General features: G+C 38.2%; 1 protein-coding gene across 10 annotated transcripts in view; it reads right to left on the reverse strand.

Annotated features, from left to right (window-relative positions):
* Positions 1 to 14,390, reverse strand: part of grip2b (glutamate receptor interacting protein 2b) — a 202,840-nt gene that overhangs the window by 68,585 nt on the left and 119,865 nt on the right. For 2 of the 10 annotated variants that reach the window (XM_034314351.2, XM_026932614.3), the window contains exon 1: positions 8,317 to 8,490. The exons of the other annotated variants lie outside the window; for them this stretch is intronic. In XM_034314351.2, coding sequence (XP_034170242.1) covers positions 8,317 to 8,356 — 40 coding nt within the window. In that variant the 5' untranslated portion in view covers positions 8,357 to 8,490. Of the gene's footprint in view, positions 1 to 8,316; positions 8,491 to 14,390 lie in introns of those variants that run through there. 10 annotated transcript variants of the gene reach the window in all.

A 14,390-nucleotide genomic window follows, 5' to 3' on the forward strand; every position in this document is an offset into this window, starting at 1 on the left:
TGTTCCTTTGTTCCTTAGTTAAATTATTATCCAATTAAAAAAAAAGTTTAAGTTCGTAAACACTCTAGTAGCAGGTCAAATCAAAGATCTATCAAAAGATGTATCAATATTGATTTTCTACAAAGGCATTTTCTCAGCACTTGTGTCATTTCTGACAGTAATTCAGGGACTTGAGGATCTTTTCTCACTGTTATCTACGCTTATAAAACCATGTGTCTGCAATAACAATAAATTCAACTGTAACAAAACAAGTTACCTTAACACACAAATGGTTTATTAATAAAGTTATATGCTATATATACACGACACCACATTTAATATTGTCATAGAATATATTAGAAAGTATATCTGAATGCTACCATGCTCTTTTCACATCTCACGTGTACCTCTACTACACGCCTCAAAGCACCTTTTAATTAAGCCACTCTCTGGATACTTGCTAAGGCTAATGTAAATCTTATTCTGCTGACGATAATGTGTTGTGCAAGTGACTGAGCCTGCAAAACTATTAGATTATTTCAGGAAAGCCCAAAGACTCAAAGCTTAAAACTAATGAACAAGCAGACACGGCATAATGAGGACTCAGTATTCAAGCACACGTTCTGTTTGTGATGTGTGTGTGAATGCTATTAGTGACACAGCTCAACAATCAGATTAGTGACTGGCACTAACATGTCTCATCCCCCTACTTCACTCCACAGAGACTCATATCAGCCCTCAAGAGGATGAGAGGCTTTGTTTTAATCCACCTGCCTGGGGGCTTTGACAATCCTCCCTAGTCACCTATCAAAGATTTAGCCATGGCGTCTCATATAGGATCGAGTCATCCGTTTTTCAGCAAGTTGTGAGGTGAGATTCCACAGGAAGAAAATTCTCAACATCGTATCAAAGTAGGCTCTGCATTAAGACGAAGAGAGAGAAAAAAAGGACATCCTCTGGCCAGACTTCCTGCTTCATTCAGCCAGCTCAGTTAGTAGCCACTTTATCCTGTTCAGGGTCGTGATGGATCTATCCTGGGACGAGATGAGAATCCACATCGGACGGGACACCAGTCCATCAGAGGGCACTATACACACACATACACACACTCATTCACACACCCAGGGATAATATAGAGTAAATCCACCTACCTGCATGTTTTTGGGAGGTGGGAGGAAACTGGAGAACCCAGAAGAAACCCACACAGACACAGGGAGAACATGCAAAAATCCACACCGAGAGCAACCCAAGCTCAGCTTGAATTTAATGTGTAGTTCTGAATATGTTACCCCAAAAATTTGCCCTTGATATTCATAGTGCTGACAAACTGCCTTATGCACTCACCAGCCACAATAGGAACACCTGTATACCTGCTCAAGAGCTTTGGTTAATGTGATATCAAACTTCAGAATGGGGAAAAAATGTGATCTCAGTGACTACCCAGAATAGTGCAGAAAACAAAATACATCCAGTGAGCGGCAGTTCTCCAGGCTGAGACGCCTTGTTGATAACAGGCCAGAGGAGAGTGGCCAAACTAATTCAAGTAAAAAGGAAGGCTATAGTAATCTAAATAATGACACTTGACAAGCATGGTGAGCAGAAAAGCAGATCTAAGATCTATTACATAACGATGGTAGGGTCAGAATTTGGCATTAACCACAGGAGTACATGGACCCAACATGCCTTGTTTAAGCAGTGGTGGTGGGGTAATGGTGCGGGGAATGTTTTCTGGGCACACATTGGGCTCTTTAATATCAGCATGACAATGCAGCATTTCACAAAGCACAAGCAATCTCAAACCAGCTCCATGAACATGACAATGAGTTCAGCGAACTTCACTGGCCTCTCCAGGCACCACATCTGAATCCAATCCAGCACCTTTGGGATGTGGTAGAATGGGAGATTTGCACCCAGAACATGCAGCTGAAAAATCTGCAGCAATTACATGAGGCAATCATGTCAACATGGACCAGAATCTCAAAGGAATGTATCCAACACCTTGTATAATCCATGCCTTGAAGAATCTAGGCTGATCTGAAGTTGGTCCTACCCAATATACAGGATTTCCCAAACGTCTCCATACATAGGGGACAATGTACGCCAGCACCAGGTCGGTTGTGCCCTCGTCAGTGGATGTTCGTGGAGGTCTTCTTCTTGGTTGGTCCGCAATACTTCCAGTCTTTTTGAATTTGTTAATAAGTTTGGCATCAGTGTTGTGTGTGATGTGCTTGCCATGTTTCCTATAAAAGTCCATCCCAACCTTGCAACAGCTTCCCGATCCAGCCATGAGAATGATTTTAATAAGCTAATCTTTTGTCAAAAGCATTCTTTAAGGCTATTTGAAATATATATAAGTATGACAATTTTTTAACATTTATGCATTTTTGACATGTTCCTAATAAACAAATGGCTGTTGAGTGCATATGTAATTCATATATTAAAGTCTTATGTTTGAATATTTCTCAGAATACTCTATAGAGATATGTAAAAGATTACATAACCAGATATGCAAACTGTCTCATTAATGCTATGCTTGTGCAGGCAACGAGATACTATGCATGTCAGTATGAGTTCTAATGTCACATCTATAAAGCTGTAATTGCTGAAGGTGAATGTCTTTCTTATGTACATATGACATCTTCCCTTCAAAAAAAAAAAAAAAAAACATCATTAATGCTCATGCCTTAAAAATACAAATACCTTGATCTCTGAAATCACTGGCCATGTTAAAAGATAAAAGGAAATGAAATAGAAACTCATGCAAGGACTTTCACAGTACAATATTAACATAAAAATGTAGTAACTATAGTAATTATGAATTGCTTTCATCTTTATAATTAAAAAAAAAAAAAATCATTTTTGTCAATGTGCCTGAATGTACTGCCTGAAAACATGGTGTTCTATGGAGTATCCTGTATCACTGTTCTGCTACTTTTGAGTTATTGGTCTAAACAAATGAAAAGGAATTTCGAGGGCATTCTTCTTTCACTTCATTTAGACTTTCACCTAAATTACCCTACATTATCAGCACTGAACAGAAAGAGCCAGTGTCAGGGAGGAGAACTGCACCCTGGGTGATGGACAGAAAGCAAACAGAGCGCAAACCCAGCCTTCACACTTCAGCTTAAGATCTCACACACACACATGCACACACACACACACACACACACACACAAAGGAGCACTACCAGCTTTACACTGCTCACAGCTCACACACAACTGAGAATCGCACGCCTAAAAAGCTTCTGGGCATTCGTCATAAATAACATATTGTATTGTAGTCGGTTCAACGTTGCTAAAAAGAAAATCTTAGCAGCAGAAAAAAAGGAATTTTACCACAAAAACCCCTGTGTATGTCAGGGACGATATGGATTAAGACCACAGTCCCAAACAACTGGTGTCTATTGGCTCACAAAACCCAGGCTCCAAGGTATTTGCAGGTCAAAAATTACCTCAATAAAGTTGGCATGAAAAAAATGTGATTAAATGTCATTAAATGTGTCCTTTGCCAGTGAAATTTCAGGAGTGTGAATTTTATTTATGCTCAGTCTGACCATCGCAATGCAAAAAAAAAAGTGAATATATCTTGAATATAGTCCAATTTATCTAGTATTACCTTTTACAAGATTATAATAAACTAAATATAAGATTAAGAAACCTTTTTCTACTCATTTCTAGTTAAATGTTCTTATTCTACTGGCAGATAACGTTGCTTCTTTTTACAATAAATGCTTAAAATTAGCAATATGAAAATAATACGAAAATAACATTAATATTTCTAGTTCCCTAAAATATTGATAATATCTGTACTTCTTTTAATATTCAATGAAGAACAAACAGTGTTGTGGATGTGATGGTGTCTGAAACTGTTTTTTCTACCTTTATACTACAGCAATAAGTTAGCTCCTGTTATCACTTATAACAGCTATATAGTCATTCCTCCAACACCCTCTCTGTTTTCATCCTCACTCTCTCTCAGAGTTAACAAGACAGAAAATGTCACTTGTCGTGTTACCAAGAAAATGGCAAGTGCAAAACCCTGTCATCCTGAAGACTTGAAAATGTCAGAACCTTAAAAGAGCTGCCTTACTTCTGACTGTTACAAAGCACTAAATAATTTAGCTGTGTACTTCCACATTTTTTTTCTCCACTCAGGCCAGGTACAAGTGATCACAGCACAACGTGGGGAAGGGGGGATGATGTGAACTTCTGAGCTTTGCTGAATTGTTTTATATTCAGAAAAGCTGAATATATTGTGGGGAGAGAAGCCTAGTGTGATCAGTAAGAAGTTATAATGACAACCCAGCTGTAAACAGTCTTAGACATGGAGGAAGTGAGGCATCTGAGGGACTGATGCAATTGGTTACTGCACTTATTGCTAGCAAGTGGGAAATGGGAGCATGCAACAAGCATACGATGAAAGCATAAAGCATTGACATGAGCAGCAACAAGAAACTAATATGCTGCCATGTTTTGAATCATCTGCAGAGGTTTCATAGTGCAAACTGCTAGAAGTAGTAAACAATGAGATGAGACAAGTACCTGAAAGAAGAGTTGTGTCACATATTCTAGCAGGTATGATCTGATCTTCCTGATGAACCACCTCAATGTCCTAAAATATAAATATGATGATAAGCTTGCTTTGCATGTGTTGGCGAACAGACGACTCTGGTGTGACCTTGTAATTGGACCTTGGGTTTCTGCCTAAAGTCATATCACCCACATCTGCAAACCAATATATTGACCTTGTAGGGTTCCATGGCAGGGAACTAGCTGAGCATTCCTTGCTATGCCCAGTATGCACCGTACGGTACTATTTGGATTGGACCGCAGTAATAAGATCATCAGATCAACTGTTTGTAGGTCAAGGGGGCTCCTCTTTCTAAACAGAGAGCGGGTCGCTGGATGGTGAACATCATCACCTTGGCCTATAGGTGGACTAGACCCCCAGGCCCTACTGTGACATGCCTCCTCATGGAGATTACTTATGATTCCACACATGCCATTGTGTCTGCCAGTACAATAACAAATTTGGCTGTGAACAAATTTCTGCAATCTGACCTTCGGCCCATTGTGTTTCAGCCTACCTCCCTCCTGATAAAAGGTGTAATACAATCTGAGCCATGGGCTGCCACCAGTTTTTTACCACAAATTGGGAATAGGGGAGTAACAACCTGCCAATACAAGAGAGAATGCAGACTGATATAGGCACTGACATATTAGCTCTTTTACTTTCCTTGTGAAGAGCCAACGACCTCTTACAGCAATTAGGCAACATTGAAATAAGGCAGACAAGCAATCAGTATTACACAGAACTAATTAAAAGCTTTGGACAGCAAGCATTAATCTGTAAATCAGGATATCACACAGGGACAGAGAATACTGTGTATAGGGACAACGGACAATTGGAAAAGGGAGCCAGGATGGAGGGATTAAGTGTCCTGTAGGCCATGGACTTCCTGTCTGAACTAAACAACTATCTTGGAAAAATGCCAACATGCACAATACCCAAAGCCCAAGCTTGATTATCATCTCTTATAAACCTTGCATTCCGAACAAAGAAAATGGAAAGGAATATATACAAATCTATACATTGAGGCGGTCTACACACCGTCTGAAACAATTCTTTAAAATGGAACCATTTTAAGCTTTCCTCTCCTCTTTTCTGGTCTGTAATATCCCTTACCGCAGCACTGTAGCAATTTACTGCAAAATACGTGGTGATTATGTTCATTATTGGACGAGTACGACTTCCAAAAAGCACGCAATTATACCAAGTGCACTTTCCCAAACTACCCCCCTGAATCGCATAGTAAAACAAGCAACACGGCATCTGGAAAACAAGCTGCAATTAGTGTAATAAGTAGTTCCCAATTGCTGGATGCATAAAATGTGAGATTTGTCGCAGGCAAGACATAAAGGGGAGGATGGATCACTTGGCTGTGTTGTACAGTGTGCCCTAGTGCTGTGTGTGGGAGGAAGAGAAAGGTGACAACTGGTAAAATTGCTGGTTGTTCATCTCAATGGTGATACACAAAAGGTAGATTGTTTTCTGAAAAGTTGGTGTGGTAAAAAGAAATCAAAATGTCAATGGTGAAAAATAGAAAAAAATCCATCATACTATCAAGTAGCCTGACAAAGTAAATATTCATTTCCTATGGGTTATAGTAAAGTCTGGTAAAATTTGACAAATCTAATTTTGAGCTTCCTAATCACTGATGACACAGTAAAGCAACAAATCCAAATGATTAAATATAAAAAATGTGGCAGATCAAATTTTAGTTAGATGTGTTCTGGTCCTGAACTAGCTAATGCTAGTAAAACAGTCCATCATACACTGCCTATAACATTCTTTATGTTTTTCTTTAGACTTTTTTTTAACCATGACTATTCTATCTTCCTGTAAAGATCATGTTAGTAAATTGGCATATTAATAAACATAGCATTTAGAACGGTCTTCATAAAGTTACTGTATGCATGATGTATCACAGTGAAACAGACATAACGCTAATCGATTCAGTTTCTTATCAGATACAAGGCTGTCAAAATGTCTGTGGTGCTCCTGTGCCGCATTTGGAATGGAAATTTTAAATGCAGTTTTCTCAATTTTTAACCTTTGGGGGCAACCAGATTTTAAAATGATATAATTTTATTTCTAGTTGAGATACATACAAAAGAGAAATATATCTTAATTTATGAAAGCTTGTAGTTTTCAGAACTATAGAGTAGAAAAACAATTTCCAGTCGTCAGCTGCAGTTTCAGTGAACCTGTAGCCACTGTAGCCTCAGATTCTTGTTCTTGGCTGATAGGAGTGGTACCTGATGTGGTCTACTGCTGTTGTAGCCCATCTGCCTCAAACTTTGATGTATGCATTCTGAGATGCGTTTCTGCTCACCACGGTTGTAAACAACGCATTTCTGCGAACAGAACTGCCGCTCACTAACAGGTGTTCCTAATAAAGTGATCAGTGAGTGTATATAATAAAACTGACATTTAGCAAAAATAAATAAATAAATAAATAAATAGGACACATGCTGTGACAAATAAAACGGAATTTAAATTTGTTTAAATGTGCATTTACTTGCCTTTAAAAACTATTGGAAAATTCCAGTAGAATCTGAAACCATGAAAATCACCTCTAGTTCTATGCACTAGGTGTCTCAGGTACCACATCAAGCATGTTTAAGCAGCAAGAATCTCTGACGCACTTCATCACTGCTCAACACACACACACGCACACACACTTACTCTCTTTCTCTCTCGCCCCCAGAGGAAGAACATTAGAACGAGCGCTGTAGCATGACTCCTTCTTCTGTTCCTCTTATATGCACCAGAGCCTCCCAAATCCCTCCGCAAATCCCAGCGAGATAACTTGATCTGTCTTATTGACTTGAAATCACCATGCGATCTGGCACAGTTCCAAAGTACATCACCAAGGCATTCCCTTATGAGTGATTTAAAACTTTATCAATACCTTAATGGATAGGGGCTTGCTTTTTCAAAAGTGCTGTAGTGCAAAGATGAGTATAAGATAAGAGAAAACACTAACAAACATCCTTTATGAGATAAATGTATAAAACAAATAATCATTCAAAACCTCTCATTTCCTTTATAATACACAAAGCAATACAAGTTAAATGAAAGGAACTTTTCCAGAGTGTATAGGTATGATTTGATATGATTGATACAATGGCAGTGTGATACTATGTATCTTGTATTCTCTACACTAATACACTCATTTAATGTTGTGCAATTGAAACATAATCTGCTGCAAATGCTGAACAAGCCATATGACAGAGTGAGCTATGATGATTTGATAGTATAGAAGTGGAAAACCTGGTGCACATACATAACAAACACATATATAAAAATTGAAAAGAAATTAAAAGAAAAAAAAAAAGAATTACTCAATTTTACTTAAAGCAAAAATTGTCAGGAAAAAAACAGTACTTCTACCAAAGTATTGATAATGAAAATGTACCCATAAGGGTATAAATGTGGTCCTTTAAGGTACTATCCAATCATGTACCTTAAATGAGACCTTAAAGTACATTATATCCTGTAGATTCCTCTAAAGAAAAAAAAAACATGAGAGTTGACAAGTGTTTTTCCCCTGAAATGAGCACTTTAGTTCCTTTTTTAATCACATCACATCTCAAACCAGTACATGAAAAAATAAAGCAATATTTGTCACAATAACACACAATCTAATTACATTACCACACAGGAAAGACTTCTAATAGCTAATACATACTTCTAGCACAGGATCTGGTATAGTGTACACTGTGTTCACATGCTTCAAAAGGCAACAGCAAATTAAAGAAGTGTGATGCTCACCAATGCTGTTCTTTACTTCTCTCCGCAGTCCACACAACATATTGGAGCGTGGTCCTCACACACACACGCACACGCACACACGCACGCACACACGCGCACACACACATACACACTTCCAAGCACACAGAGACCGAAGCGAAACTGTGTGTGCTGCACAGAGCAGATTCCCTCTGCCAGAGTGAGGCTGTGTGTGCAGCGACACACACACACACACATACACACACACAAGCATACGTGTTTAGCCACGGTCTACGTAAGCCAGCTGAATGAACATCACTTTCTCACTGCAGCCCATTGGCCAATGGAGATTTCTGCTCCATTTGTAACTGCAGATGATATGACTAATCATAGCCATACAATGGGATTAATGTGGCATCTATCTATGCACAAAGACTAAATTAAACACAAATCACCAGTTTATAATAATGTTCTTGTCCTAGTACGTTACTGTTTCTATAGTAACAATTCATTCACTGGGACTTTAATGGTGGACGAGTTACACTCTTGACCTACCTACTTTTGACCAATCCTATCCACTACCAAAGACACTCTTGACCAATCCCAGCCACTCCTGTAGATACTCTTGACCAAGCCTGCCAGCTTCTGCAGACATTCGTGACCAATCCCACCCACTCCTGCAGATATTCTTTACAAATCCTGCCTGCTCCCACAGACATTCGTGACCGATTCCAGCCACTCCTATGGACACTCTTGACCAATTCTGCCCACTCCTGCAGACATTACTGACCAAACCTGTTCACTCCTGCAGACACATTTTTACAAATATCGCCTGCTCCCCCAGACACTCTTGACCAATCCTGCTCACTTCTGAAGACACTCTTGACCAATCCAAGCCATTCCCATAGCAATGCTTGACCAATCCCAGCAACTCCAGTAGATAATCTTGATCAATCTTGCCCACTTCCACAGACGTTTGTGACCAATCTCACCCACTCCTACAGACTTTTTTTTACAAATCCTGCCTGCTCCTGCAGACACACTAGACCAATCTTGCCCACTTCTGCAGACACTCTTGCCCAATCCCAACCACTTCAATAGACATTATTGACCAATCCCAGCCACTCCAGTAGATAATCTTGATCAACCTTGCCCACTTCCACAGATGTTTGTGACCAATCTCACCCACTCCTACAGACTTTTTTTTTTACAAATCCTGCCTGCTCCCCCAGACATTCTTGACCAACCCCAGCCACTCCCAGGGACACTCTTGACCAATCCTGCCCTCTCCCACAGACACACTTGACCAATCCTGCCTACTAGTACAGACACTCTTGACCAAACCTGCCTACTCTGGCAGACAATCTTGAATAATCCCGCCCACTCCTATAGATGCTCTTGACCAATCCTGGCCACTTCCACAGATAGTCTAGACCAGACCCATTATTGTTTAGCAATGTATTGTATTGTTAACTGTGCACTACAATAGATAATCCTTCTATTACTCCAGTTTTTGGTCTGGATGTTTTTTAGATTTATATTTGCTTGGGAATAAATACCGTTTATAGACAGAAGTTCGTGGACACCTGACTATTAAACCCATATGTAGGCTTTCAAACTGTTGCCACAAAGTTGGAAGAACAGAGTTGTGCTGTGTCTACATCTTTGGTGCTATGCGTCGGGTGAACACTAATTGGTTGGCATAGAAGTATGTCAGTTACATAGATGGAAACAGTTTGAATCCACCTTTTTCTTGAATGCGTAAGTCTCGTCTGGCTCATACCAGAAACCTGTTTTACATTTCCAGTCTCCGGTGTTTATAGTCAAATTAGTGTATGTTCCCAGCTGATAATGTGATGTTAAACTTGACGTTAAACGTTAAAATGCCTAAAGAAAATTATATGGCTCCATAGTGCCGACACTTTACAGTGTCGCAATGACCATCTTTTGACAGTGCCTCACCCATCAAAGTTTAATGACTGGGTAGATGACATGAAGCTATGGCCTGAGGTTAGCAACACTGATATTATTAACTACTTCATTTTCTCTGAAGGCATTGATGGTGAAGAACTCCAAAATTACAAAAGCACAGAAGCATATAATCACCTGTTTTTTACAGGAAACATGGTGACCTTTTTTTTTTTTTTTTTTTTTTTTTAAAGCAGAGGTACAGCCCAGTCAAAAAGTTAGCCAAGCTAAAAACACAGCTTGGGTAATGTTGAGAAAAAGCAGAGTGATAAAGACAGTCGGTTGCTCAAAACAAGTATTTTCCAGACAGCGCAGCTTGACCCTGAGCTCATTTTTATTCTCAATAACACTCAACAAGTGTCTGTTTAATTAATTCGGTTGCTCTCTTTAGCCAGTTTTAATAAGCATTCCAACAGAGACCGGAACAGGACAACAGTACAGTGGAAGTTAGCATCCATCATTGGTGTCTTGGGAAAAAGGTGGATAGGTGTTGTGACATTTCTTCCATGCATTTAATCAAATTCAGATTAATACTGTTTAAATCAGAGTAATACTTTACTGAAGTGTAAGCAATAAAATGCTAAACACAAAAAAGTGTAAGCAATAAAATTTTCCCTTATCTAGGCCTGTCGCGATAATTACATTATTGACTTACCGTACGATATATGGACATGACCTCAATCATTTTTGCTGACCTTGATATTGTCCATTGTGTTCACATGCATGTTTGTTTCCATAAGAATGACACGCAAGATATTAACAATGCACTAACAATGTTTTTTGAAGAAGAAAAATCTAGAAAGAAGAACAACAAGGGCAGTTTTCACATGTTTTTGTTGATAAATGTTAAGTTAACTTATAAATTGTGTGAATATTTGGTTTAATTTTTGCATATTCTCATCAAAAAAATAAAATACCAGTAGCAGTAATATTCGATGCCATTTTAGTCGGAGTAAAATTGACTAAAATTAATAAATATGACATGACGAAATACTGACTAAATTTAAAGAAGACAAAAACTATTAAATCTTTTGATTTTATAATTTTATAATTCCTATGCACTTTAGTTTAAAAATAATGCACATTAACAACAAGGTTTGTTCTAATAAACAATAAACAATACAACACGGCACTGTTTGGTTTGTATTTATTGGTTGCGCCCTCTTGTGGACTGTTGGTTTAAAAATCTGGTGTTTTTTGACTTCCAATTCTAATGTCTGAATATTCTTAAGAATTAAAAGTTCATTGCTCTTTGAAAGAGTGTACAAGCATTATTATGCTCTTATATTAGCATTATATCAGTGGCATAAAATGGTCTTAAAATGACAATAATATCATTTATCGCAATTATTTCTGGGACAATATATCATCATCACATCCAGAACTTTCCATCGTCTATAGACGAGCTTATGTTCCAAAACTGAAAGTGTAGTCCACTAAAAACCTTAAAATTACCTGTGACAGAAACAGCTGAAACATGGTCTGTAAAAAACTTCAGTTTAAAAATATTCACTCTGTTAGATTCTCAGACTGGTGTGTTTAACAAAAACTCCTCCTCTATGATAAAACTCTTGCATTGAACAGCTAGATTAAATGAATACAAGTGTGTTTTTCCCTGTGTTTCATGTTTGTTTCACAAACGGTGATATGATCACATAATTATGAAATTTTTTTTTTACATAAAAATACAATCATGATATTGTTTTAGCATAAATATATTATATAAAGTACAAGGCTTTATAACAGCTGTAGTTCATTATAATGGCCAGTTTAATACTGCAATCCTGCAAGATTCCCAATAAAGACACAGTGTAGGTGATGTAATTAATTCAATTAAAACGAAAGCATTCGTCAATAAGTGATTAATAAAACTGTGGATTTAAACACTAGTTACACTGAAGTGCTTTGATATAAAAGCTGCTCATCTGTATTTGGTAGTATGAGCGGCTTTTATATCAAAGCACTTCAATGTAACTAGAGTTTAAATGAGAATTCCAGTGAAAATTCACTTGGTTTTTATTTAATCATGCCCGTGTCGTTGTCTAGGCTACAGACACAGAACTTTGTTTTGGCTGTTTTTCACTACTTCAGTAAATTCTGGTGTGGTTCATGTGACAGCGCCTCCTAGAGGACACACTCACTTTATGTGCAAGTATAAATACTTCACCCTGTGCGAGCATCTGCGCACGACGTCCTGATGTGCATGCAGAGATGCACACACAGAAGTATTAATCAGCTCTCACCAAACATCAGTGCCTGACCTCACTAATGCTCTCGTGGCTGAATAAGCAAATCCCCACAGCCGTGCTCCAGAATCTTGCAGAAAGCGTTCCCAGAGGAGTGGAGGTTATTATAACAGCAAAGGGGGTAAAAAATCTGGTAGAAATGTGTTAAAAAAACACATATGGGAGTGATAGTCAGGTGTTCACATACTTTTGGCCATATAGGTTACGTTTATTGATATTTTGGTTGTCCATAAGCCTAGTTAATTTATTAAGTCCAGCAATTCTGAACATGTATGACAAACATATAAGAACCATTGAGATTAACCTGGGTAAGGATGTGTAAGAAACATTTTTCTAGCTGCTCTGCAAAAATAATTCCTACATCTAGGCTGGAAAAAAAAAAACAAGAAAATAGCTAAAATGGATAAGGCATAAGAACTGACTATAAAGTATTTAGCAGTGAAGGAGAGAGAAGTCTGCCTTTATCTCCAGCACCTCCCCTGGCCCCTTTTGAAGGTAGCGGTGTCTTCATGAAAAACACACACACACACACACACTTACTTGTCATATATATTCAGAGAAGCTCACACAGATCTGTAGCCTAGTCTAGTCCTCATTCCTCCTGGCACCCATCACCAATATCTCTGTCGCAAAATAGACATTGCACCAACATCAGTGTGCTGCCTGGGAACCTCCTTCTTCTTGTCTCTTTCTATCCACCTTGTTAAATTCCCTCACATGTGTCATTCAGCTTTTAGCTTTTGGATGGATTTGATCACGGTTGGAACAGTATTTTAGTATGTTCGACAGTGTAAAAAGGACACAAATCTTTTTGAAAAATAATTTGCAGAACAAAAACAGTAACTGATCTATTTATTGCCTCTTGGCGGCTTACACCTGAAAATCCAATTTGTTCCTTTGCTAACTGATTAGCTTCCTTAGCAGCATGTTGTATTTTATCTCCACACAGATAAACAGATAAATTGTTACCACTGGATCAAACCGGTGCATCGTGACTTATCTTGTATCATGTAGGATATCTGAGCTTAAACAGGAAGAGAATAAGAAATGTGTGTCACAGAGTGCCTTCAGGTTAGAGTCTCAATAATTCAGACCCCTTCTATGAGAAGACTTAATTCTGTTCAGTTGCACAGTGTGCCTCTGTTAGCTACAAATCCACGCTCATCTAAACATCCTAATATATACTGTTTTAGTGCTTGAAATCATTATTCACACTGCTGCAGATACACACTGCCAGTAGACTGCTACACTAGCACAAAAGCTGATTTTGGAATCACTGGGGTGAACGTTTATCCAGTTTCTACTGTAAAATAACTGCATCAGCAGTCTTGAGAGCATACTGCTCAATATTTTCCTCATGTCACATGACCTGGTAGGCTTGACCCGACTGCGCTACAACACAGATCCACGTTTTAGATCTATTGTTATGACATTCTGTATTTTCCCATGCACATCTCCATCAATGCAACAAACTGGGCTGAAATAGCCAAATATATTGCTCCTTGTTAATAGATTACTATTTTTAAGTGTTTCATACACATGATTAGGTAAAACACTCCTTAACAAAGAACACTCAATAAAAGTTTAAATAAAGCAGTTTACCTTTGCAATCAAACTTTAATTATAAACTTTATTGTTTGTAAATTTGTTTTTAACTACCCTCAGTATCTACCTGGAATTTAACTAGATTTCTTAGGTGACCACCTTCCCAACATCTGCCATCTTTAACCCGTGTTCACGTGAGAATAATTCACACTGTTAAGCCAAAATAACTTTCTCTCATTGTAGTGTCAGCACATATGCTCACTACATGGTGTTGTCAAACCTGCAAATATGCCCAATAGCACATAACTGAAATTTAAGCCAATAGTTGATAAAAACAATTTTTTTCATAAGTATACA

Source organism: Pangasianodon hypophthalmus, chromosome 20 (assembly GCF_027358585.1).
Source record: "Pangasianodon hypophthalmus isolate fPanHyp1 chromosome 20, fPanHyp1.pri, whole genome shotgun sequence".
Lineage (NCBI taxonomy): Eukaryota > Metazoa > Chordata > Actinopteri > Siluriformes > Pangasiidae > Pangasianodon > Pangasianodon hypophthalmus.